This window comes from Corvus hawaiiensis, chromosome 1 (assembly GCF_020740725.1).
Source record: "Corvus hawaiiensis isolate bCorHaw1 chromosome 1, bCorHaw1.pri.cur, whole genome shotgun sequence".
Lineage (NCBI taxonomy): Eukaryota > Metazoa > Chordata > Aves > Passeriformes > Corvidae > Corvus > Corvus hawaiiensis.
The window spans coordinates 11,710,135-11,733,739 of record NC_063213.1 but is presented as its reverse complement, the minus strand read 5'-3'; the positions used below and the strand labels follow the sequence as shown (position 1 = coordinate 11,733,739).

Genomic DNA, 23,605 nt, shown 5'->3' with positions numbered 1-23,605 from the left:
TCTATAAAACATGAGCTTTCTTCTTTTACCTAAGTAATACATAAGATAAAAACGAAACCAAAGAAAGCAAAATATTTTATTCTCAGTAAAAGCAAATACCTTAAGCACTAATGCAGCAGTCTTGAATAACAAAAGAGAGTACCCAAAAGTTAAGTATATAACAAAATACTTTTCTAAGGTTAATCTTTAATCAGTCTTGGAAAACTTCTAAACCATTAAATAAATACAGTAACTGTATTATTTAAGAAAACTAGACATTTCAAGGTCATTAGGTATCCTCCTCTTATGCATTTTATCATCTTAACTTCTAAAAGATGCGCAGTCTTACCTCCACAATAGCATTCAAGGCAGTGTCAGCACCAATGCTATAGTCTGTGCCTGGCACATTGTTGCTAATAGTAGCAGGCAACACACACATAGGAACTTTAAACTCCTCAAAGCTGGAACGAGCCTCGTAGAGCTGCAGACAACTTTCAAAGGCCTGAAGCAGTGGTACAAGCGTGAGTGAAACATTCCTTCTCTTTGGACTGCTCTCCTAATGACTCCTGGCATGTGATGGTAAATGTGGCTGTCCATTGGCCCAAGTAAACACAATTGGTGAGATTTGGGGGTGGAAATATCCTGTACATACCACAACAGTGCACTGGGGTTGCATTGGCACAATGCTCTTTGAAGAAATGCAGAGGATTAGCACAAGTTAGTATAAACTGAAAGTGAAGTGTGCAAAGCAGAGAGGTCGGAAGCAGCTAGGCAGGAAAGGACGGCAAGAAGCTAGACTGGAAATCATTCCACAAGAAAGGACTTAAAGAACAAAGTCTGATTCATGCTAAGGAGCTTAGAAAGTTAACTAGTAAAAACCCTTGCAACTTGAGGAAAATGCTTAAAGAAAGATGCTTTTTAAAAAAACTATGTTATCCTAGAAAGTCAAGACACACATCTATTTCCACCAAGAGAAAGGAAAAAAAGGTTCACCCATGCCTTCGAAGTTTCTATCAATGTCACGCATCTACCCCTGTGCACACAGACTGGATGTAGGCTCAGAAAAATCCAGGAACATGTGCACATGGATGAGTTAAGAAAATCTGCAAGTATAGTTCAAGGAGTCTTTGAAAAGCAGTTATAGGTCCTTGGAAAGATTCCAAACTCTACAAAAGATGTAATCATATCAAAAGGATTAGGTGTTCTGAGTAGATGTCAAAACAAAGGCTAAGATTTTGCAGCTGTTTTAAGTAAACATATGTTACATTATTCCAATTATTTCTAATCTAAACTAATCAGCATCTCTCACGATGTGTGGCAATTTTTCAAACTGCCTATGTAATGGCTCTCCACCAGAAAGCCTGATTACACAGTACACTATTTTTTCATCTCTTTCTCCCAGAAAGGACTGATGTTCACAGAAGTCTCATTTTCCTGATTTCTCAAATCGGTACACAGAAGCAAACTATTGAAGATCAAAATTAAATACCTGTAGAGGTATCTCCAGGCATATCTGCACAGTACTGATTTAAGCAACAACTTAGAAGAAAATTATGAGAAAACCCCCTACCTGTGAGAGTTCTCCTCTCTGGGCTTTTGTCCTAGACAGAGCAGATCCTGTTCAGTGAGAAGATGGGACATTTATAGCCGTAGGTGCATAAATGCAAATTGACTTTCTAAAAATCTCTCTCTTCTCACATATTTTGTAAATGCGACAGCTCAGTGCTATACTTTCAGTTTGAGGCTGAAACACAGCCTAAAAGATTGCACTTTTAGACCCAAAGAGCTGAGAAGCAGTACAGCTCAGAGCAACAAACAGGTGGGGTTTATTTGGGATTTGGTTTTTTGAGTGGATCAGGCTTCACTTAGGAAATTTCAGTAACTGCCTGGGCCAACTCAGCTCAGACAGGTTGCTTTGAACATTTATTTTTACTAAAAGAATAAAGACACGCAAAATAACACTGGTTTGGTAAAACCACACAGCTTTCTGGAGATCTGCAAAACATGAGTTTCTCTAAGAAGTTTTATATTAAGACTTCTGGAAAACCAAGTCAGAGGGAGATTTAGAGCAATAACTAACGTAACTGGTTAGTCTGCATTTATGGTATGTTAAGATGCAGTTAAGATATGTTTTACTTGCATTAAATATTGCCATTTTATTTGATGCAAGTGATTTCAGCCAACATATCCAATGACTGTACCTTCACCAAGCACGAGCATTAGATGATTATATGCAACATCTTTGCATCACTGTGGCAAAATATGAAAATGCTTTTAATATATTGTCACTTAATTATAAAGGGTAAATAAGTGATCAATGGTTTTAAAAACTGCTATGCTATTTTTTTTTAAAGAATTACTACAGTAAGGTCATAGAAGGATACTGCACTATGTTAATAAAATGGTTTAATAATTTCCTACCCTTTTATTGGATTTGTGTTACTAAAAAGGTTGTTGCAATAAGCAACATAACCAAGGATGCTTTATAAAAATTCATGCAGTCAAGCAAAGACTACTGTTTGTTGACTTTGAGTTGATTTAAATACAAATGGCCATTGAAGGTGATGGAGTTACTGCCCTTACTCCATACCAGCTGTTACTAGGACTGAAGGAGATGAAAAATGAACAGGTTAGCTGGTGGCCAGGGCTAATTTTCAGCTTCCTAGTTCAGAGTAATGCAGAGCCACATATTCTACTGGGAAGGTACAGGAGTCTGTGTTTTCCATGGGAAATGTGTGGAGGCTGCCTTAAGGCAATCTGACTGTAGCTTTCTTTGCTCCTCAGGGATGTTTGGGGTTTTTTGCCCACAAACCCAAGTCATCAGTCTGCACCCCCTTTTCCTTTGGTGAAAGGAAAGGTAAGATTGCCAGAGAAAAACGACAGCAAGTTTTAGCCTCTCCCTTCTTCAGGTTCCATTTTTCTAATCTAGCTGATACCTTTTCCTTTCATTTCCCCATTTAATTCTACATCTCCTAAATCAAATGAATTTTCTTCCATAATTTTTTGTGGCTTACTCCTCTTTCCATCAAATTTCCTCTAGCCTACCAATAGTTTTTATTTCCAAATTACATGTTCATTCCTCCACTCTTTTTATGTTCTGCTGCTGAAAGAAGCTTTTAATTTATTCTGCCTAATTACAGACGAGGTTTCTACTTTTCAGTTCCACCTGCAAGATGTATTGTAAATGTCTCTTTGATCACTATAAAGTAATCCAATTTGCATTTAAGAAGAAATTTCTACCCTTCATGGTTCTGTAAAAAAAAAAAAAAACAAAAAACCAAACCAAAACAACAAAACAAAACCCAAACCTAACACTTCCTGATTTGTCACATTCCTGAGGTCTGATATCCAAAGTAACATTCTATTAATTTCACTGAATTAGCAAAATACTTGAGAATATAGGTATTTTTATTATGGTAGTTATTTTAGTGATGCTTCATTTCACAGCAAATTCAAAGTTCATGTTCTTATCTTGCAATTCTAAAAGATTTACTTTGTATGCCTACATATATAAGCCTTAAGCACAGCCTCTTCAGGTAGGAACATCTGTCTTTTCCCTCAGATATTTTATATTTATGCTGTCATTAGCAGTTTTTCTAATACTCTGAAAACAGAAGTGAAAAATACAGTTTATCATAAATACAGAACTCTATTCAAAAAATAAATCGAATTTGAAGCCCATGTTTTAAAACAAAAGTGGAAAAATGGAACATTTCAAAAGGGTCCCATAATCTATTATAGAATCTAAATTAGTTATTGAGAAATGTATCCACTATCTATGTCTTTGTGAAAAGCACACTCTTGACTAATCTCTCATACAGAAGTTATGTATCTGTTAAACCTGTTTTTTAATTTTCTTTTTAAATGCAGAATTTTAACACATTTTATCAGCAAATGTTTCAGGGTACTATTTACACAGCTTGACAAGTTTAAACAACTGACAAGTATCTAATGATGCCAAACAGTAACAAGCCCTCATTACCAGCACAATTGTACTTACCTTACTAGAGGCAGGAAAGATCACGCAAGTAAGAACAGTACCACAGAAAAACTAAGTGTGGTAACACTTTGGTGTTCAGAAGAGGGTCTACTGCTCTGAGAGCACTGTAAACTATGATGCATTTATTGACCTAACAGTGGTAAGAGGAATAAAAAACTATATATAAACTAGATAAAATGGATATTCATGTCCACATCCTGCTTTTGTTTACCACAGTCAATTGTATGATGTGTATTGAGCCTATCTGGTCACATTTAACAGTTGCTACTGAACCTGATCTGAGCATGAATGAAAGGATGGATTTTGCACTGGCAGTTTTGGTGAATCATGTTCAAACAATCAGAGCAGAAAACTGAAAAGATACCAAGCAGAAATGTTTTCTGAAAGCAAAAGTCTGCTCCATCCCAAAAAAAAACCAAACAAAAAAAAACCCCTCAAATTTAATTTTCCACTCAACTGAATCTACATCTTACAAAGACATTACTTTTCATATTTATTCCAGAGAAAAATCTAGGCAAAATAAAATGCAAAACAATAAGAAGAAAGCCATTAGCAAAAAAAAAAAAAGCTTTCAAAAAGTTTTCAACTACCACATTAAAATATGGAAATAAGAACATTTTACCTAATGAAGGCAAATGATACCTAGAAACCTAAATAGAAAGCAAACCACAGCAACAAGGAGAGACTGACTGACTACGATATATCCCCTTTGCATGAAATAACCTATAAAAAGAAGTCAGTTAGGTTAACAAAGCTTATGAAGGTAAGAGGAGAAGGAAAGTAGATGTTATGCACAATCATTTTACTCACCTTAGTTTGTGATCAGTCATTTTGGAGGGATATTTTTATTTACCAGAACTGGAAACAACACCAACATTTATAACCCAAGCTGTCTATAAGAACACATTCAATGAATTTTAGTTGGCTTACAGTCTTATTCAAGGCAATACTTCAGGAAACTGGTGTTTCCTAACTCAACAGTTTCTTTTGATGAAGATAAAATTATTTATGTTGGAATGGTTAAAAAAAAAGAAAAGAAGAAAATTATGGCATTCGAAGTTGGTAGCATTCGAAGAATCCTTGAAATGAAAAAGCTATCATAATTAAAATTTTCAAATACATTTAAATTGTAAGGGAACTGTCATTTAGTTTTCAAAAGCAACTTGAAACTCTTTTTGTCCAACTGACTACACTTTCTGTTCAACTGCGATTAGAATTAGAAAACTTGAGGAATGGCTGGGGTTGCAAGGACCTCTGGAGATCATCTAGTCCAACTCCCTGCCAAGGCAGGATCACCTGAGCAAGTGATGCAGGAACAATCCAGGTGGGTTTGAATTATCTCCAGAGGAGACTCCACAACCTCGCTGGGCAGCTTTCTCCAGTGCTCTATCACACTCGAAGTAGAGAAATTTTTTTCTTCATAAGAGATTAAACATTCAATTTTTACTTTATGTTGTATTACAGGATTTGATTTTTAAAAAAATACTTCTTCACGTGTCTCAACTCCTTTTATTAAATCTGCTATTAGCAGAAAAAATGTAATTCCTATTATTAGAGAAATACGGATTTTACAGACACTTAGAAAAGTAAAGATGTTACATAACTAAGGATCTCCTTCTCAACAGAGCAACTTTCCTTCAGTGTTCATTGCAGCTGGGTATACTGCAACTCTCCATATAGTGAGTGTGGATTTTTTCCCCTCTACAGTACAAATGATCATCAGGTCTCAGCTTTAGGTTCCTTTCTTCCTTATACAACAGATATATGCCATCTTATCTTGCACTTTAGAAATTTAGAGGTCGTTGTAGTTTCAGTAGAATTTAATGGAGGAATTTGGGATCCCAGACTTTCTCTTTTTTAAACTGATGTCATGAATATGGCTATATCAAGGAACTGTAATTCCCAAGATTACGTTTCCGAAGTTCTGGTCTACAAAAATATCCAGTTGTAGTCAATTTATTAAGTTTTAAACAACTGTTAGTATGTGCACACACCAGAGCAGACTTACATCAGTTATAGTGTTCAGAGCAGTATCTGCACCAATGCTGAAATCTGAACCCGGTACATTATTGGATACAGTTGCAGGAACCATAACCATTGGAACACAGAATTCGTCATATTTCTCCCGGGCAGCTGACAATTCCAGAAGTCCAAGGTAAGCCTGTTGGGCACAGGCATTGGGTGAAAAATTAGGATGAATGAAGTAAGGGCACAGTTGGGAGTGACAAAATGGGAAGGGCCACAGGGGGAGCCATTTCTACCACAGCACACTTCAGCAAGTCAGAGCACTAAGGAACCACTAAAATCTAACACAGACAAAAAAGAAAGCATTAGAAACAGGCATACATTTGAAAACAATAAATAGAACATATGTTCTCTTGAAAACCAACAACTTAGACTCAACAAAGTGGTTTTCAACAAAACAAACTACTTCCCCAATCTTCAGGTACTGTTACTCTTGATTTAAAAATCTTAATATTCCTGAATTAGGGTCACAGCTACCAGCTTGGACAAAAAGGATCATACACTCTTTATCAAGAAGCAATGAGCACATTCTTCTCTGCAAAGAACAGGCAAAATACTTTCCTGAATCAAAATTTCAAAAATTAGTTACTTTTCTAAAACAAAGCAAACATGAAATACAGAAAAAAAAAAAACTTCTCTAGATCGATTAGATTTTGAAATGCACTATGTGAGAAGAGTGGCTTAAATAAGCAATCATAGTGCAATTTCTACTAAGAGTCAAGAACTTTTGTAAGTATATTCTAAGAATTGATACAGTATAAACTGAAACTTGCACTACAGAATTTATTAATTTAATACAAAGAACTATAATGCTATCTCACCTTATTTACCCATTTAGCACATCTGTTTAGCAGTTCTAATCACTGTCTTGAATGTCAGCTTTCCAGAGAACCACTGAGTGACAACACTTATGACTTTTAAACACTATTTGTGTCATGTATCAAATACAGATATAGCCAAATGCACCTTACATGAAGATTGGGTAAAAATCAAAACAGACTATTAATTTTGTTAGGAATTCTACTCTACTTAGACATAATTAGATATTTCAGTGTACCTCAAATCCACCAATAACCATAAGGGCGTTAATGTTGTTAGTGCGCATCTGGTCAGCAATCTTCTCCAAATATTTTGCAGGAAGAGTACTAAAAACCATTAAACCAAAAGAAAAATAAAAACAATTTACAGACTCTGAAGCAGTAAAGACTAATTACTAAGATGAAACCATAAACTGAGAAGGCAACGCAATGTTTTTTGTTTCACATATTTATCCATACAAGTAACTCTTCCAGACAAGCAATAAGGAATCATGTCAAAGATAAAGAAACTGCAGGTTTGCAATCCTTTAAAGTTTAAGGACCTCAGGAAATTCTTAAGTTGAGGTCCCAACTCCCACTGTTCAGAGCTGGTTCAGTACTATAAAGATACTCAAGTTGGAACAAAAGGATTTGAACAAAAAACAAACTAAAAAAACCCCAATATACAAAAATTGAGGACTTAAAAACATTCTGCGGAACAAAAAGGGCATGGAATCATACAGTGGTTATACATAACACTACAATTCATCATATCAATTGACAAAAGTATTGATGTTACCGTTTTGTACCAAGAATTGATCCTCCTTGACCAGTCCAGCCTCCAACATCTCCCCAGCTAATTTCCTTGATCTTTGAATAAAAGTAAAAAAGGAGGTTTTGTTAAGTGATTATCCAATTACTTCTCTTGAGTTGCAGCTAACACCACGTACTACTTCATGAAAAGCTGTTGGAAAAAGTTGTGGGGCACAGACATCACTAAAACTGAGGGCAGCAAAGAAAGAAAGCAGCACCAAGAGTTTAACTTCATTTCTCTTGAATTACTACCAATCCCTTTACATTCCACTTGTTCTTTCTGCTTCCACACCAAGATGAACCCTGCCCTGTGTTTCGTATCTCGATCTTATTTTCACATCCTCTCCTACTGAATGTGAAGTACAAAAACCTAAACCTAGGTCTTTGATGTACATTTTGGGATCTGTGGCTCCAGCCAGGCATAGAAATCATTAGTCTTGCACTCAGTTTCTCTTCAGTACACCAACTGATGCTTAACATTTAAAAACAGGGGAATAGAAGAATGGGGATGGGGTACATACCACTTGGTAATGCACACGTGTGATACTGACCTTCCCTCGAGCGAACCCTTCAAAACCATCAATGACAGCAAATATTTTGTGACCTTCAGTCATGCCAACTCTCACTGCAGCCCTCACGGCAGCATTCATTCCAGCTGCAGGGGCACCAACATTTAAAACTGCCACATTGAAATTAGTCTGCAAGATAAAAATAATATTTAGTAAGGACTTTAATTTCTGTATCATGGTTTAATTTGTACATCATAAGCAGTTGCTAAATACTGAAATGCAGGAAAGGGAATTTCAAAGCCCCTCAACATGCTGAAAATTTAAAGTTAACAAGAAGGTGCAAACACATTTCCCCACTTGCAGAATATCAAAGAGACAAACAATTAAAAAAAAAAAAGAATGTTCATTTTTAAATAAGACTTTATCATACTTCCATTTGGTTTGCAAGTTAAGTTATTCAGGATTTTATATTCTAGCCCAGGTTTAAGAAACATAAAACAGAATCATAGAATGGTTTGGGTTGGAAGGACCATAAAAACCATCTTGTTCCAACCCCCTGACATGGCCAGGGACACCTTTCACTAGTCCAGGCTGCTCAGAGCTCCACCCAACCTGGCCAGTGTTACTCAAGAAGCTTCAGGTTACTAAAGCAGTATTTTTTTTTTTTTTTTCCAAACACACCAACAATAGCAAAAAAAAAAAAAAAAGGTAGGAACTGATTGTAGCACCACAGAGTTTGTGTATTATCAGTACAATGCCAAGTGGAACAGATGAGTTTTAAAATTAAGCTATTGGCCAGTTTTTTCAAGCAGCTGACAATACAGTAGCAAAAAGGAGCACTTCACATCTTTCTCAACACCACACATTTTCAGATTATGGCATTTTTTAAAACATTTCTTGATGACTCAAAAAAACTGCTTATACAGAGTGTCTCCCTAGGTTTAACGAGTATCCAGGTAAGCAGCTGATCTAGTCAAACTGAAAAGTCTAAAAAATAAAAAAATACATTCGTAATTTAAACTACAGGCAATGCAAGAGAAAAGATTCTATTTATAACATAATGTTAAATAAGTATTTTAGTACATAAAGCAAGAGTGCAACTGAGTGCAAAATGCTAGTAAACACCTTTGATTGAATTTTAACCGTAAAGTATGAAATGCACTCCTTGAAATGGAATTCTTCTTTCCAGATAAATCACAGGCTACTCTCTGTGACTAAGAAATTGTCAGGTAGTATAAATCAATACAGTTTCACTGACACCAATAGCAGTTGATTTACAACAGATATAAATATAATGAATAACCAAAAAATAAAGAAGGCACTGCTATTCAATAATTTTGTTTAATTTTTACAGCTTCTTAATACTAAGAGCAAAATGTAAGTAAAGAATTTAAACTTTACATGCCTGAACTTTCTGGAAACGTTTAACCACTTTGTATGAATTTAGCAGAGACAATTTAAATGACAGGAAAGTAGCAAGAAAACTTGACAGCCTGATTTTATACACTAAAATCCATCATGGTTTAAGTCAGCAGGATGACCCTAAATTGTTTACAATTATTGATATGACACAATTGTAACAATCTGGTCCTGCAGAAGAGGTAGAAGTTATTTAGCTTTATTCTGGAAGATGAGAACACAAAACAAACAAAAAAAAGTAGAACAGTTGTTAGATAATGCTCACAGAATCTCATCTGATAAAAACAAAACAAGCAAACAAAAACAAACCACCACCCACAAAAAAAAAAAAAAAAAAAAAAACAAACACAAAAAAAAAAGAGACACGAACCAGAGTATATTTAGTTTCTTTTTTTTGGCTCTGGTACAACTGAAGGAATTGTAGAAAAATGCAATGGAATCACAAACAGCAAAATATAATGTATGCAGAAGCACTGCTGAAACAGAGCATTCAGCTGGCTCTCCTGATCTGATCAGCTTAGCTCTTTCCTCAGTTCCTGTGACATGCACATTTCATCTACTTTTTAATTCCCATTCAACCTCTTTTGCTGAAGGTACACAGATTTTGTTAGTATGGTCAAATCCAAGTAGTCAGTAATTACACGAGGCCTACATTTCCTTCTAATACCATTTATCACAGAAGGTTTGACAAAAATATTTAAAAAAAATACGTAAGTCCAGTGCTAACAGTCCTGGATTTGCACTGATGTATAAAAAAATCCCACCACCCACACCTGATCTGCCAAAGAAAATGTTAAATATCCACCTAAAATATCCTGAATTCCTTTATCTCTTGAAGGTCAATCTTAGGTCCTTACTGTATTGTCAATACAATTTTGCTCCTTAATAATAGTGAGAAGGTATGAGTAACCATCACTCAAATATTTATTTGGGAAAAAGATTTCTAAAAAATGTAACAGCAACATCATTATGCAAATAAGGCAACAAATGGTCACAAACCACAATTAGAAGAGGAGTTAACAGGTGAGATGACATAGTCCCCACTATGAACAAACACAGAACTATTCAGTAAACTTTCAATAAAAACAAAAAAAATCCTGTCTAAAAATTTGTTTGCACACAAAATTTAGTGTCTGCTTCCTAAATAAATCCAAATTTCCTCTTATAAAAATCTTAGCAACTACAAAGAAACTATATGTCCATTACTGTATTATGCACAGTGATTTATTATTTCAGGTAAAGGTGATGCATCTGTCCTCAATATTGCTTCCCATGAACTCCCAGATTTGCCCTTGCTCTTGAGTTTTACCCTTCAAAAGGAAGGGTTAGAATTCTTTTAATATAGAGTCTTCCTTTATCTTAAGATTTTCAGAGTCTTAATCATGATCTTAAACATCACCCTTCCTTCTTGCCATGGTAAGGAACAGAGGGCAAAACAGTAACTATTAGGACCAGACAGTCTAACAACTGGGACCAGATGTACATGCAAGACAGAAAGAAATTGTCTACACAGGAATTTTCTAATTACAATGATATTCCACTTCAAAAAATGCTACTTATTATTTGAACAAACTAGCGTGCTTCAAGCACCTTTATAATTTTTAATTTATAAAGTCTCCTACAATACAGATTTGAAGTGATTTATTAATGTATCCCAAAAGCAGACATGCATTGCACACTTAACAAACTCCCTTACCTTTGGAAGCTCAGAATCTGGCTTTTTGTGCGACAGTAATTTGTACGTGTTGAGGTTGTTTTCAAAGCTCCTAAACAAATGAGTAGATAAGCAAATTAAACAGTAAAATTATAATATCATAGTTACTTAAAAGGAACATTTGAATTTTTCAGAAACTTTAAAAAACTTGTATGAAATATTACCACCACTGTTACTACAAATGCAAAACATGACAAAAACTGGAAATGAGAGAAGAGTGAAAAATATTCAATTCTTTAAGATGAAGAATCATAAAATATAAAACAACTATGTAGCTAACAAATTAGTTTTTTAGACGGGGAGAAATAATTTTATTATCAAATGACTTTAAACAGAAACCACTTTCCTGACAGGACTGAAGATACCTCCTCCAACATTACTGCTGGAAAACTACCAACTACTTACAAACAAGCTCACAGGACTGGCCTCAAAATCATGAATAAACAAACTTACAGTTGCTACCAGTCAGGTCATACAGCACAGAAGCTCTTTGCTTTGTGACCAGTCAGCCTAGGAACAGTCACTAGTCTGACACAGCAGTGAATTATAGTTTGCTTTGTTTTGCATGTTTTTGTGCAGGTAAGAATTTCAATTATTCTATTTAGGCAAATCTTCTGCCTCCTCTCATTCTCAAACCCATATAACCATAAGTTAGTAAAATACTTAAAATAAAATGTCATGTGCCAGCATAAGAGCAAAGCAACTCAGCTCTTCTACAGCAAATAAACTGATACAAGCTATTGGCCATACCTTCCACGAAGCCTCACAGCCTCAAGAAATCTTCCCTCATCCATGGCTTTCTGGACTTCTTGAGTCTTGAAAAAACAAGTTGATTACTCAATATGTTTAAAAAACACAGTGAGTTGATTATTTAATGTATTACACGTATTAATATATTTCCACAGTGGAAAAAGAAATACTAACAATTCCTCAATTTATGAGCTACCTCCTCTCATAGCATAAATTACAGGGTACAGGAGAAGAAGAAAACAGAAACAAATACCTAAAGCCTTCATGAGACAAAGAAATCAATGTATCTGTTATTCATTTTCTTTTTACAGTTTAAACTGAGCAGTTTTAGTGCAGAAACCAGACTTGTGAATGACATGTAAATGGATGCAAGCATCTGAAGAATTTGTTGTAACAATAAAAACAGAAGATCTGAGATGAAATTTTAGAACAAATTAAAAAGATATGTATTTCTTATTCCTTGATAGTTTGCAAATAAATAGTATCACATAGAGAACATACATGACTTCATTATTCATTCCCAAATACGGCTAAGTGCTGTGCACATTCCATCAATGTCCTAATGAGAACAGGGAATTACTGTACATAGTAGTCCGTTGTAGTAAATAAATAACATAAATTGGCTCTTTGCCAGAACCTCACCATCTGCACGCACTCCATCAGAGGCAGACGGACAGCCTGGTTTCCAGACAGGGACACAACACAGGCAGGGGTATCTGGAGTAGCTTCTAGAAGGGCAAGCACGGCTTCCACACCCATACGACTCGCCTGGAAGTAGAGAATGTTTGAGTGTTCAAGCAAGCACTTAAAAAGCACAAGGCTTCCAATCTTGACTTCTCTGTTAATCAAGCTGACACAAATCACTCCTTGGTAAGTTGAAAATGTTGTGGGCTGTTTATACCTCTAAGTATGGACAACGAAGCTTCGCATTTTAATCCTAATATAGAATCCTTTACACAAAGTGCTTCACTACTCTGAATTCCACCTATTCACACAGTTAATGTGAGATAACAGTTTGATTTGTCAAGTTCATCAGGTAGAGAACCATCCCACCCCCAAATAAATAATCAAAATGAAGTTGCACTATGTGGTGCCATGAGCAATTATTTTGGAAATACTCACAAGAATTCTGTCAAAAGCTGAAGGGGTTCCACCTCTTTGCACGTGACCCAGGATGGTTACTCGGGTGTCAAAACCAAGCCGCTGAACCACAAGCTGCATAGAATTTCAAAATACAGTGGGTTTATCATTATCATTATTTTATATACACGTTAGCATCATGTACACTTAACACCACTTGGTGCTAAATGTTGCTTCATAAAACTGCAACTCTGAATAAAGACAAAGGGTTCTCTAAAACCAACAGCTATGGAAAACAGAACATCATAGTCACAGGACAGATAAACCCCAGGTAAAGCCAAAGCTTCTTTGAAACAATGACTATTTTTCAATCTGTTTTCTTAATGACCCCTTCAAAAAAAAAAAAAAGGAGAAAAATTCAGCTTAAAAGTTTTCTTAATCTTAGACACCAATGAAATTTTTAGCAAAGCAACCACTTGGAAAAGACTTTGTCCAAAGCACACACTTACTTCACTGTGAGACAGACCAATATCGAAAATTTTACAAGGCATACAAAGTAAAATAGGATTATAAATACTGATTTGAGCTGATTTCAAATTATCAGTTAAGGCACCCGTGAAGCAGAAGGTTTTGAACGGTTCTGTTGTATTACAAGGAGAAAAGGTTGTAATTAATTGCAACTGAAAACACTGTCCTTTAATTTGACTATGGAATTTTAGATAATAAAGCATAAGCATAAAATACAACTGTGTGATAAGCTACCTTACAGGAACAGATTTACTCTACAGAAATGTTATTGTTAACAATAAGCCCCATCCTATGAACAGAAATCTTTTATCATAGGGATGCTGACACTTACATCCTTAACCTTCTCTGATGTTATAGGTTTGTTGTGACAATCAATAGCTCCTTCAGCTACAATAATAATATTCAGCCTTTTCTTTCGTGCACGATTCTGTAATTAAAATAAAAGCACATTTGTGTAGTTAAAAAAGAACACAAGGAATTTACAGCATAATTTTATAATCAGTTGCTCTACATTAAGCTGCTAGGATTTGAGGAAACATTTCTTGTATTTGATTACTCATATGTGTTCTCACACCTTTTGTTTTCATACATGTCTTTTCATTGATGAAGCAACATGTCTTACATCAAATTACTGAGGAAATGTGCACATATTGCTTGTATTGTTATAATTTTATGCAATTCCCAGGGTGAGTCATACAATTCTTCAAAACAATCACAGAGTGTGGGAAAAGAAATGTACAATATCACACAGAACTTTATGTGGTACCAAAACCAAAGACTTGCTGAAAGTCCTGATCACCTTTTTTCATCACTGCTTTCAAATAAACATCTGCAAAGATATTGGGGAATCTCAAACATACTAACAGATTACCTCTGAAAGCTTAACACACATTGAATCCTCCCAGCCTTCTTCTGGTGGGTATTCAGGAATAAACACCCAATCTGCACCACAGGCTAAGGCACTAACCAGAGCTAGATACCTAATAAACAGAACAAATGATTATACATTAATGGTTCAAATTTCTTACATAATTATACATATATAAGACACAAAATGCTGAAGACAATACATACCCACAGTGTCGCCCCATAACCTCCAGAACAAATGTCCTCTGATGGCTGTAAAAATAAGAAAACAAATTAACTGAACCTAATATCAGGAAACAGCTTGTGTTTACCATGCTTACTGAACTCCAAATTCATTAGCAAAACAGAAAAACATTAGGAAAACAAAATTATTGTCACATTAAACAATATATTTAAAATTAACTATCTTCCAAAGCATAATTCATTTTCCCTGCTTTCTTCCAAAACATGTATGGGCAGCTACAAGAGAAGTGAATCTTTACTGGAAATGTTAATGATGCAGACCCATAGTTAAGAACTGCAAATGATATAGCTGTATTAAAAAAATATAATTTAATTGCTTAATTTTTACTGAAATAAAGCTTATATAAAACAGATGCTATTGTGTACTCATGTACTCATGGTGTGTCTGGTTCTTCTCTAACAGACTATGTCTGTGAAAGACTAAAAACATTAAAAACCAAGTATGCCCCTAAGGCTGATGCAGTCTCTACGACCACATACTTAAGCGCTGCCATGACAGGAATGATGAAAAAGCAGTTACTAAGAAAAAAAGAAACCAGGACACTTGAAAGATGCAGCCAAAAAGAACTTTTATTTCCATTCTAGAAATATTACAAATCCCACTTACCTAACCTTTATTTAAAATGAGCTTAAACAAATGCATAAACACCTCTTTATTTGTTATCAGTCTCTATAATATGCTCAATTTACCTCTGAGCAGTGGTCATGATGGCATCCACAACTTCAATTATTCTGTGCAGAGCTGAGTCAGTACCTATGGTCATATCAGTGCCACAGAAGTCATTGTCTATGGATCCAACCATTCCCACAATGTTAAGGTAAGCATATTTCTTAACAGCCTCCGCATCAATCTTTCCTGTAAAGAAGTATTCAGAGAAAGAACTGTAAGACTATTAAAAAAAAATATTAGATATTGCTTGGGTGCTCTACTTTTATAAATTAAACATATCCAAACATTAAATTATGTTTAGATATTTTAGGTAACAAGGTTAGTCAAAACTACAAACAAAAGCCAATCAAACATCCAAACACAAGAATCCTGCACAGAACTCCTTACAGTAAGGAAGGAAATAAGAGCTTTTCAGTCCATCTCAAAGTGTCAAATAATTATCAGGTTTTCTAACCAACCTTAAAATTGATGGCTTCAACTCAAAACAGTATTATTCAAATTGTAGTCTCAGTGTATAATGTGCAATGAAGAAGCAAAAGGATGCAAACTGGATGTGCTTATGGGCATATGTGAACAATTAAAAACCAGCATCCAACTTTTGAATACTTCTGTTTTGCAACACTGAAAGGCTCTGATTTCATGATTAATAAGCAAACAGAACAGAAAAGCTCCTATTCTAAGTTTTAGCGGTGTCTCCCAAGACATCAATGAAAATGCTGCATCATCCAAGGATCTAAAAGATCTCAAGGATGAAATACCTCAGCTGCTTAAGCACTTAAAACTACCTTACTATCTGTGCATTTGCATAATGCCAAATTTTTAATATGTGATTCAAGAACTATGTATCAGTGTGTTTAATGTCTACATGACAGAAAAACAGTAGAAACCATAATGAAAAATATAACTAATGTCCATGAAGATAAATATAACATCGTGAAGAAGAATCAAAATGTTTTCTATGAATGTATACCATGCATTACAAACCTTTTCTAGAGTTCCAAATGTGACTTAACACATGAATAAAGGCTATCTGGTTGACATATTCTACTTAGATTTCTAAAAAGCCATTGATAAAGTCTTTTGCCAAAGGATTTTGAGGAAACTAAGCAGTCACTGTATAAGACAGAAGGCTTTTCACAGAGTAAATAATATAAAACAGAGGGTAAAAAATACGAGACAGAGGGCAGTGGTAAATGCAAATTCTTGTATCTTGGAAAAGTAACCAATGGAGTTCTACAGGGATCTGCGCTGTTCAACACACTCAGCAATAACCTAGAAAAGGGAATGAGCAGCAAAGTGCCAAAGTTTACTGATCAAAGTGAATTATTTGGGATCTAAACGTATGGAGTGTCTGAGAAGAAATGAAGAAGACTAGCAAGACACAGTGAGCAGTAAAGTATCAGATGGAATTCATTGCAGATAAATGTAAAGTAAGACACATGAAAAAAATGTACCCTAACATCACAAACAAAATACACTATTTCCAGCATAATATAATAATGCTGTTTTCATTAATAAATCAGCTTCAATGCTCAGTAGCAGTAAAAAAAAAAATCAAAATATTAGAAAATATTAGGAAAAGAATAGAGAACAAAACAAAGATCATTATACTACTGTGTAGATCCATGGTTTGCCCTCATCTTGAATACTGGGTGCAGTTGTGGTCCTCCCCACCTCAAAACAGGGTAGAACTGGAAAAGGTTCAGAGAAGGGCAACAAAGATGATCAAAGATATAGAACTTACATATAAGGAACAACTAAGCAAACTACAACTCTTCCATCTAGAAAAAGAGATGATGAAGGGAAAATAAGACAGCTGTAAAATCTCAAGTGGCATGCAGAGAGGAAGGAGGACTGATCATTCACTGTTTATTCTAACACAAAAACTATGGGCATCAAATGATCTATAAGCCAGCAGGATCAAAATAAACAGAAGATTCTTCACAATCTAAATTTATTATTCTGTAAAGCTGCAGAACTCCTTGCTACACAATGTTTTCAGCAAAACTCTGTATGCTTCAAGTAGACTGTATAAATTCATGGAAGAGAAATTCATTAAAGACTGCTAACAGCATCTGGTTCAGGAAGTCCTGAAGACAGAAATGGATGGAAGCTATCAGACTATTTATATATTATGAGTAACATGTAACATCAACATAGCATTACTTTACTCTTTTACTCTTCCCTATACATCCTCCTGGATTCTATCGAAGACAACTACGGGGCTGGCTGTACTTTTATCAATAGCCACTTAATGTTCTGATCTTAAACAAACAGTGACATACAGGCAGGAAAGCATCGTAATTTAGTAACATACAAATGTGTAACTTGTTGTAGGAAAAGAATTACCACCTCAGTTTGGATATGAGGGCATAGGGCTTTTCAAGCAAAAGGTAAGAAGTTCAGAGCCTGAAAATGATTCATAATAGAGGAAGTAGTCCACAGAGACTGTTGTACAGTAACTAACTTGGCCTTTTTTGGACCTTTATGATATGCATGAGAGGATGTACAGAAACCAAAAGCTATTATTTTACGAAGAACCACGCCATTTCCTAGAATGAATGCATTTGATTTTTAAACTTGAGAAATACCCTCTGGATCCAGTTTGCATACCTACAGTGAGGGTACATAACTTCCCTGCAGACTGGAGTGAAGTCCAGAGGGCCTGAAGGCAAACTCACCCTTCTGTGCCAGCTCTTCCAGCAGCCCGCTCCATTCCTCCCGGAAGAGGTTGGCGCCGGTTAAGCTGCCGTCGCCGCCGATCACGCAGAGGTTGGTGATCCCTCTCTGCACCAGGTTGAAGGCGGCCTGCAGGCGGCCCTCGCGCGTGCGGAAGGGTTTGCAGCGCGCACTGCCGATGACTGTGCCTCCCTGAGAAAGGGAAGAACAGCGGGTTTACTTCATAACCTGGTATATTGCTGTATCTTTCTAAGGTGGATTAATGATGAATTTTATATCATAGCCTCCCTTCTTTTAATTTTACACTGACTGATGATAGACAAAAAATTATCAAACCCGTGGGAATTTATGTTCAAGAGCAGATACACACACAAGGGAAAAACAAAAAAAACCCACTCAAAAATGACTGATAAAAAGCTACTCTGGAAGGAAAATGTTAAATTACACGGGATTAATTTTAGCAGCATTAAAATAAATAGGTTAACTGTTACTTATATGTAAAGGCAAGAGTAAAAGTGATATACTAAGTAGTTAAACATTTAGATGAATTTGAGTCAGTGTGGTATTCTTCCCCCTAAAACCACTAAATACATAAACAGTAAGAGAAAAAAATGTATCCCTGAAATGCAAAATTAGCATTCATTGTCATTCCACAGATATGGAAATAACTGCCTTTAAATCCTTATAGATCAGACTAATGCTACATTTTCTGTTTTACTGATTATCTGTTGCACTTATTAATATGAATTTAAAAGCTTCTTTCAGAAATGGTAGTGGTCATTTTTAAAAATAACTGAATTTCCCGGTCACCGAAAATTGCTGGGTGTCTTTCTGGACACACATTATTTACACACCTTCTGTGTTTATGTTGTTCAGTCACTCAAGAAGTTTTAATCTTTGCCTTATTTATTGTCACAGTAAAAAGTAATATCAATTAAGACTGAAAAAACTATTTTTTTTCCTGCAAACAAATCAGGAGATGATTACACCACTTTTGCATAAACATTCCCTTTAACTTGTAGTAAATCTCTCACATCCATCTAAATTTGAACTTCAAATCTGCACAGGCTGTACTGACATGATTTACCCTATCAATAGGTGTTTCAGCTCTCAAGCCAGTTTGCCATCTGTGTTGCATAGCTACTAGTGGAGAGAAAAAAGAAAGTGGAATAGAAGTTCAGCTGTCTTCAGACAAAAAGGTAGATGTGTACACACAAAGATACTCTTAAAAAAAAGAAAATCGAGACTAAAACATATATCTAAAACTAGGTATTTTCCTACTTAGAAAAAGCATAGCTGTAAGTGGAAAAGAACTATGTACTTGAAACAAAGTGCTACTTCTTTTGAATAAACAGAAATACACAATGGGCTGAAAAACCTTTCTCATCAAAACAACACAACAGATTCTGTAAGATACATGGTTCACTGCTGGTCTGTTGAACTACCAGCAAAAAAGCTCAGAAAGATGTTTTTCTTATACTATGTATGGTACACACATGTATAGGATGCCTACATCCTCCTGCTCCTGCCTATGTTCTTGTGTGGCTTGGCCAAGAGAACTCAATATTCTCGTAATCGTTAAGATGCATCTGGATGATGCTCTTAGTCATATGGTTTAGTTTTAGGACTCAATGATCCTTATGGGTCCCTGTCAACTTGATATATTCTATGATTCTATTTACATACTCTGCAAGATAGACACGGGGAAAAAAAAAGAAAAGAAAAACAACCAAACACGGGACAAAATACTTCACAGTACTCCAGGGCACTGGTTTGAAATAAAAAATTGTCTCTGCGAACTGCTTTATGTTCATTAACTTTACAAAAAGCTCCAAAGAAACCCACGCTTCACCTGGAGGTAGTTTTCAGAAAGCTTGGCAAGCAGTAAGACCTCTTCGCCAAACATAGCACCTGCTCTGGAAGAGGTAATAATATTACCATGCTGAGCAAAAGCTGAGAAGATCCAAATGGCCACAGTGCAGGATGTTGTATTAAAAATGTACAAAGTCACTGGCAGTATCTGAGCTCTGCAGAACTGCACTGTAATTACATCCGCTACTATAACTCTAAATTCACTTACACAGAAAGCCAACAGGGTTTCGTAAGAAATTATTTGCCTTACAAAACACAGCTATTTCATGTTTTGGCCCTCTAATGTCTTTTTTATTAAATATAGACGTGTCAATATGGCTTTAGGAGGCTAATGACGTGATGTTGCAAATCTAGAACAAAGGTTTACAAGATTATTTCTGGGCACCAAATTCAAGACCATACCAAGACCTTTAGAAAGTGTCAGCCATCCACACTGCAGAAATCAGGCTCTGCTGGAAGTGGTACATGCTGGTCATTCAGTCATCACACAGTCCAAATACATAATTACAGTGGTTGCCTGGATCTAGAAATTTGGTTCTTCTGTTTGAATAAAGAGGGTTTGAGTCCCATTCTCACCCCTTAGCACTTACCACTTGCAGGATACTTGAAACACTTTCCCATGAAACTTCTACAATATTATCACCTCCATCAACCATTCCCTGGTAACCCTGAAAAAGGGAAAGTATTTCTTAATTCTGGTTTTAAAAACTGCATCAAATTTCCACTACAGTAATACTCACCTTGTGCACTTTAATACAACTTTAATTAAAAACACTGCATAAAAAAATATTCAATTTAAATGAAACAACATTCAAGCAGGTATCACTGCTTCTTTTAAGGGGAGAAAAGCAAAACAAACCCTCTTCCTGAAGGATCAGTTCCAAAAACAACTTCAAGATAAGGTAATACTTTACACAGATTACACAGCTATTAAACTAGAATGGTAATGTGCTTCTTCTTTCTTAAGAATAAATATTCAATTAAAAAAACCCAAAACTACAAAGAATTTTGAAATGCATTATAAAATACGTTCCTTAAAAACATAACCTCAGCCAGGGGCCATGAACTTAGGAAATCTATCTTTGTAACACACTGTACTTTTTTTCTCCCCAGTGCTGGTAATAAGCAAAACAAGACAAAGAGCAATAACTGGAACTTTTTCATAAAAGAAGAAGAAATCAGGTGACACAAGCTTTTTTCTTTTTTTTTTTTTTTTGAGGCAGTCACACAATAAATAAAAAGAGATTTAACAGGAAAAAATACAATTTTTAGTGATGTATTTAAAAAATTCTTAACACCATAACTCAAATGGTCTTCTAAAACCACTGCGTTCTGTAATACGAGAAGAACTACATTTATCTGAAAGAAGAAAAACTATCCAGTAAGCAGCTAAGGGGTTTTATTATGCTTGGCTTTATTACCTCTCTACAAAAACACTAGCAGAATGGCAATTACAGATTCTTTTCCATTAGGGGATATTGTGAACATTGATTAAAACAAAATGGAACGGAACGGAAAGGAAAGGAAAGGAAAGGAAAGGAAAGGAAAGGAAAGGAAAGGAAAGGAAAGGAAAGGAAAGGAAAGGAAAGGAAAGGAAAGGAAAGGAAAGGAAAGGAAAGGAAAGGAAAGGAAAGGAAAGGAAAGGAAAGGAAAGGAAAGGAAAGGACTTACAGAGTCAAGTCCTAAGCCTGGAAAATTCTAACTGACAGAGAAACCAGAATAAAATAACCATGACTATGTTTATGTCTCCGTTTTTAGATTATGCGTACATATTGCTAAGGAACAATTAGTTACCATTTTTTATCTGGGCAGCTTTTGCAAGACTATATATTAGTTTCAGGGTTTTCAATAGTAAGTCAGGAACAAGAAAAAGAAGGGAGTTCAGAAAACAGCAAAACTTACATTACAAACTGAAGAAATTTAATTTGGCATGATTCAGAGTATATGCAGAATTTACTCAGTAAGCAGTAACTTGGAAACACACTAAGCCTAAAGCGGCTTAGTATTCATATATAATATATATAGCTTTTTATGTCAAACTTTGAGTCCTCACCAGCATGAGAAACTAAGAATGTAAAATAACCTGGACAAAACAAAAGTGTAAGTTACTCAATTAGGCTTTTTAGGATTCCAGTGCAGATTCCAAGGTGAAAGCATGAAAGTTTCTGCTCAGTGAGACTTGACTGATTAATTTACATATTATATGGTCAAGCAATAGCAAAAACATCCAGATGGAGAACTACCTATATCTCTAATTTCTGCCATCCAATAGACCTTTTCAATATTCGTACACTCTCCAGATAACTTTGACATGTGTCTAATGTATACACATAGAATGGTGTGGGTTCAAAGGGACTTAAAGATCATCAACTTCCAATTCCCCAGCCATCAGCAGGGACAACTCCCACTAGACCAAGGTGCTCAATGCCCTATCCAGCCTGGCCTGAACACTGCCAGGGTTGGGGCATCCACATCTTCTCTGGAAAACCTGTTCCAGTGACTCACCACTCTCACAGTAAAGAATTTCCTCCATACATCTAACCTACATTTCCACTCTTTCAGTTTGACCCCATTACTCCTTGTCCTAGTTTACCAGGAACTGTAGTGATATCTCCCCAGCTCTCTTATGGGTCCCTACATATAGGACATACTCTTTGTATGCTAATGTATACACACAAAGACTTGAAGAGGTAAGCCATTACGTACACAATTTTTTCAAAATCAGAGCAAGGTGGAAAAGGAATAATGCTTAATCTACCTATCAACTCAAAAAAAAAAAAATCTCCCTCAGATAAAGAGCAAAGATGTTCAGACAGAAACGTTACAGCTTGATGATGGCTAATAAATTACTAAGTTCACTCATCACAGCTTTGTTGGTTTGGTTTTTTTTAAAGCATAGAATTCTATGTTCCTTTTATCATTCAGCAATGGAGTGAAAGCTTTTCCTATCAGTATTTCTATTGACAACTACAATAACTCAAGAGATCCACTGGTAATAAATCCTGAAAGTGTAGTGTAATGTTGCATCTTAATTCAGTTTTTAACAGAGACTACAATAATCTGCACTGCAAGCTGACAAAAATATATACAATATTACATACAGGAAATACATACATAAATAAAACTAATAGATTAACATTCCCAATTTGCAGATTAACAAATCTAAAACACAGAAAAAAGCAGAGAGATAAAATAGTAGTTCAAGTTGTCTGTAAGACTTGAGAAACATCATAGCTAAGCTAAGGATGAGCTATGACCCATTCGTGCACCATGCTTCTTTGAAATAGAAAGAATTCATGCATTTTGGTCAGGAGTCCATATCTGCGCCAAGTGAGAACTGGGCATGTGTTAACAATTCCTCCCACTACAAGGTAGGACAGGGAACTTTTGGAATCATCATCTGTTTGAACTGTTACATAAGCTTTTTGTAATTCAGTTTGCCGGGTATCTGTAAGTTACCTCTGAATAAGGTAGCTAGAACTGACACATTGTTTTCCATACCATTAAGAGATATACAATACAGAATTAAAACAGCTTTCTAGAAAAGCTACTGGGGAAAAAAATGAATTACTAATTACAATTGAAGTATTAATAATGATCATGATTTCCATTTATTGTTTTAGTTACATAAGCACTGATGAGGACTGGATAATATGCTTG

At 35.4% G+C, this 23,605-nt stretch overlaps 1 protein-coding gene across 5 annotated transcripts in view; it reads right to left on the bottom strand.

Annotated features, from left to right (window-relative positions):
• LOC125317767 (phosphofructokinase, platelet) overlaps window positions 1–23,605 on the bottom strand; it is a 43,277-nt gene that overhangs the window by 7,620 nt on the left and 12,052 nt on the right. For 2 of the 5 annotated variants that reach the window (XM_048287881.1, XM_048288038.1), the window contains exons 3-16: window positions 20,536–20,613; window positions 18,076–18,265; window positions 15,415–15,580; window positions 14,689–14,733; window positions 14,486–14,594; window positions 13,946–14,041; window positions 13,129–13,221; window positions 12,649–12,774; window positions 12,007–12,071; window positions 11,239–11,308; window positions 8,166–8,312; window positions 7,601–7,671; window positions 7,062–7,149; window positions 5,988–6,140 (exon numbers count right to left, since the gene is read on the bottom strand). In XM_048287881.1, the coding sequence (XP_048143838.1) occupies window positions 5,988–6,140; window positions 7,062–7,149; window positions 7,601–7,671; window positions 8,166–8,312; window positions 11,239–11,308; window positions 12,007–12,071; window positions 12,649–12,774; window positions 13,129–13,221; window positions 13,946–14,041; window positions 14,486–14,594; window positions 14,689–14,733; window positions 15,415–15,580; window positions 18,076–18,265; window positions 20,536–20,613 (1,497 nt within the window). Of the gene's footprint in view, window positions 1–328; window positions 482–5,987; window positions 6,141–7,061; window positions 7,150–7,600; window positions 7,672–8,165; window positions 8,313–11,238; window positions 11,309–12,006; window positions 12,072–12,648; window positions 12,775–13,128; window positions 13,222–13,945; window positions 14,042–14,485; window positions 14,595–14,688; window positions 14,734–15,414; window positions 15,581–18,075; window positions 18,266–20,535; window positions 20,614–23,605 lie in introns of all 5 variants that reach the window. The other 3 variants (XM_048287958.1, XM_048288130.1, XM_048288229.1) reach the window with 2 other exon arrangements.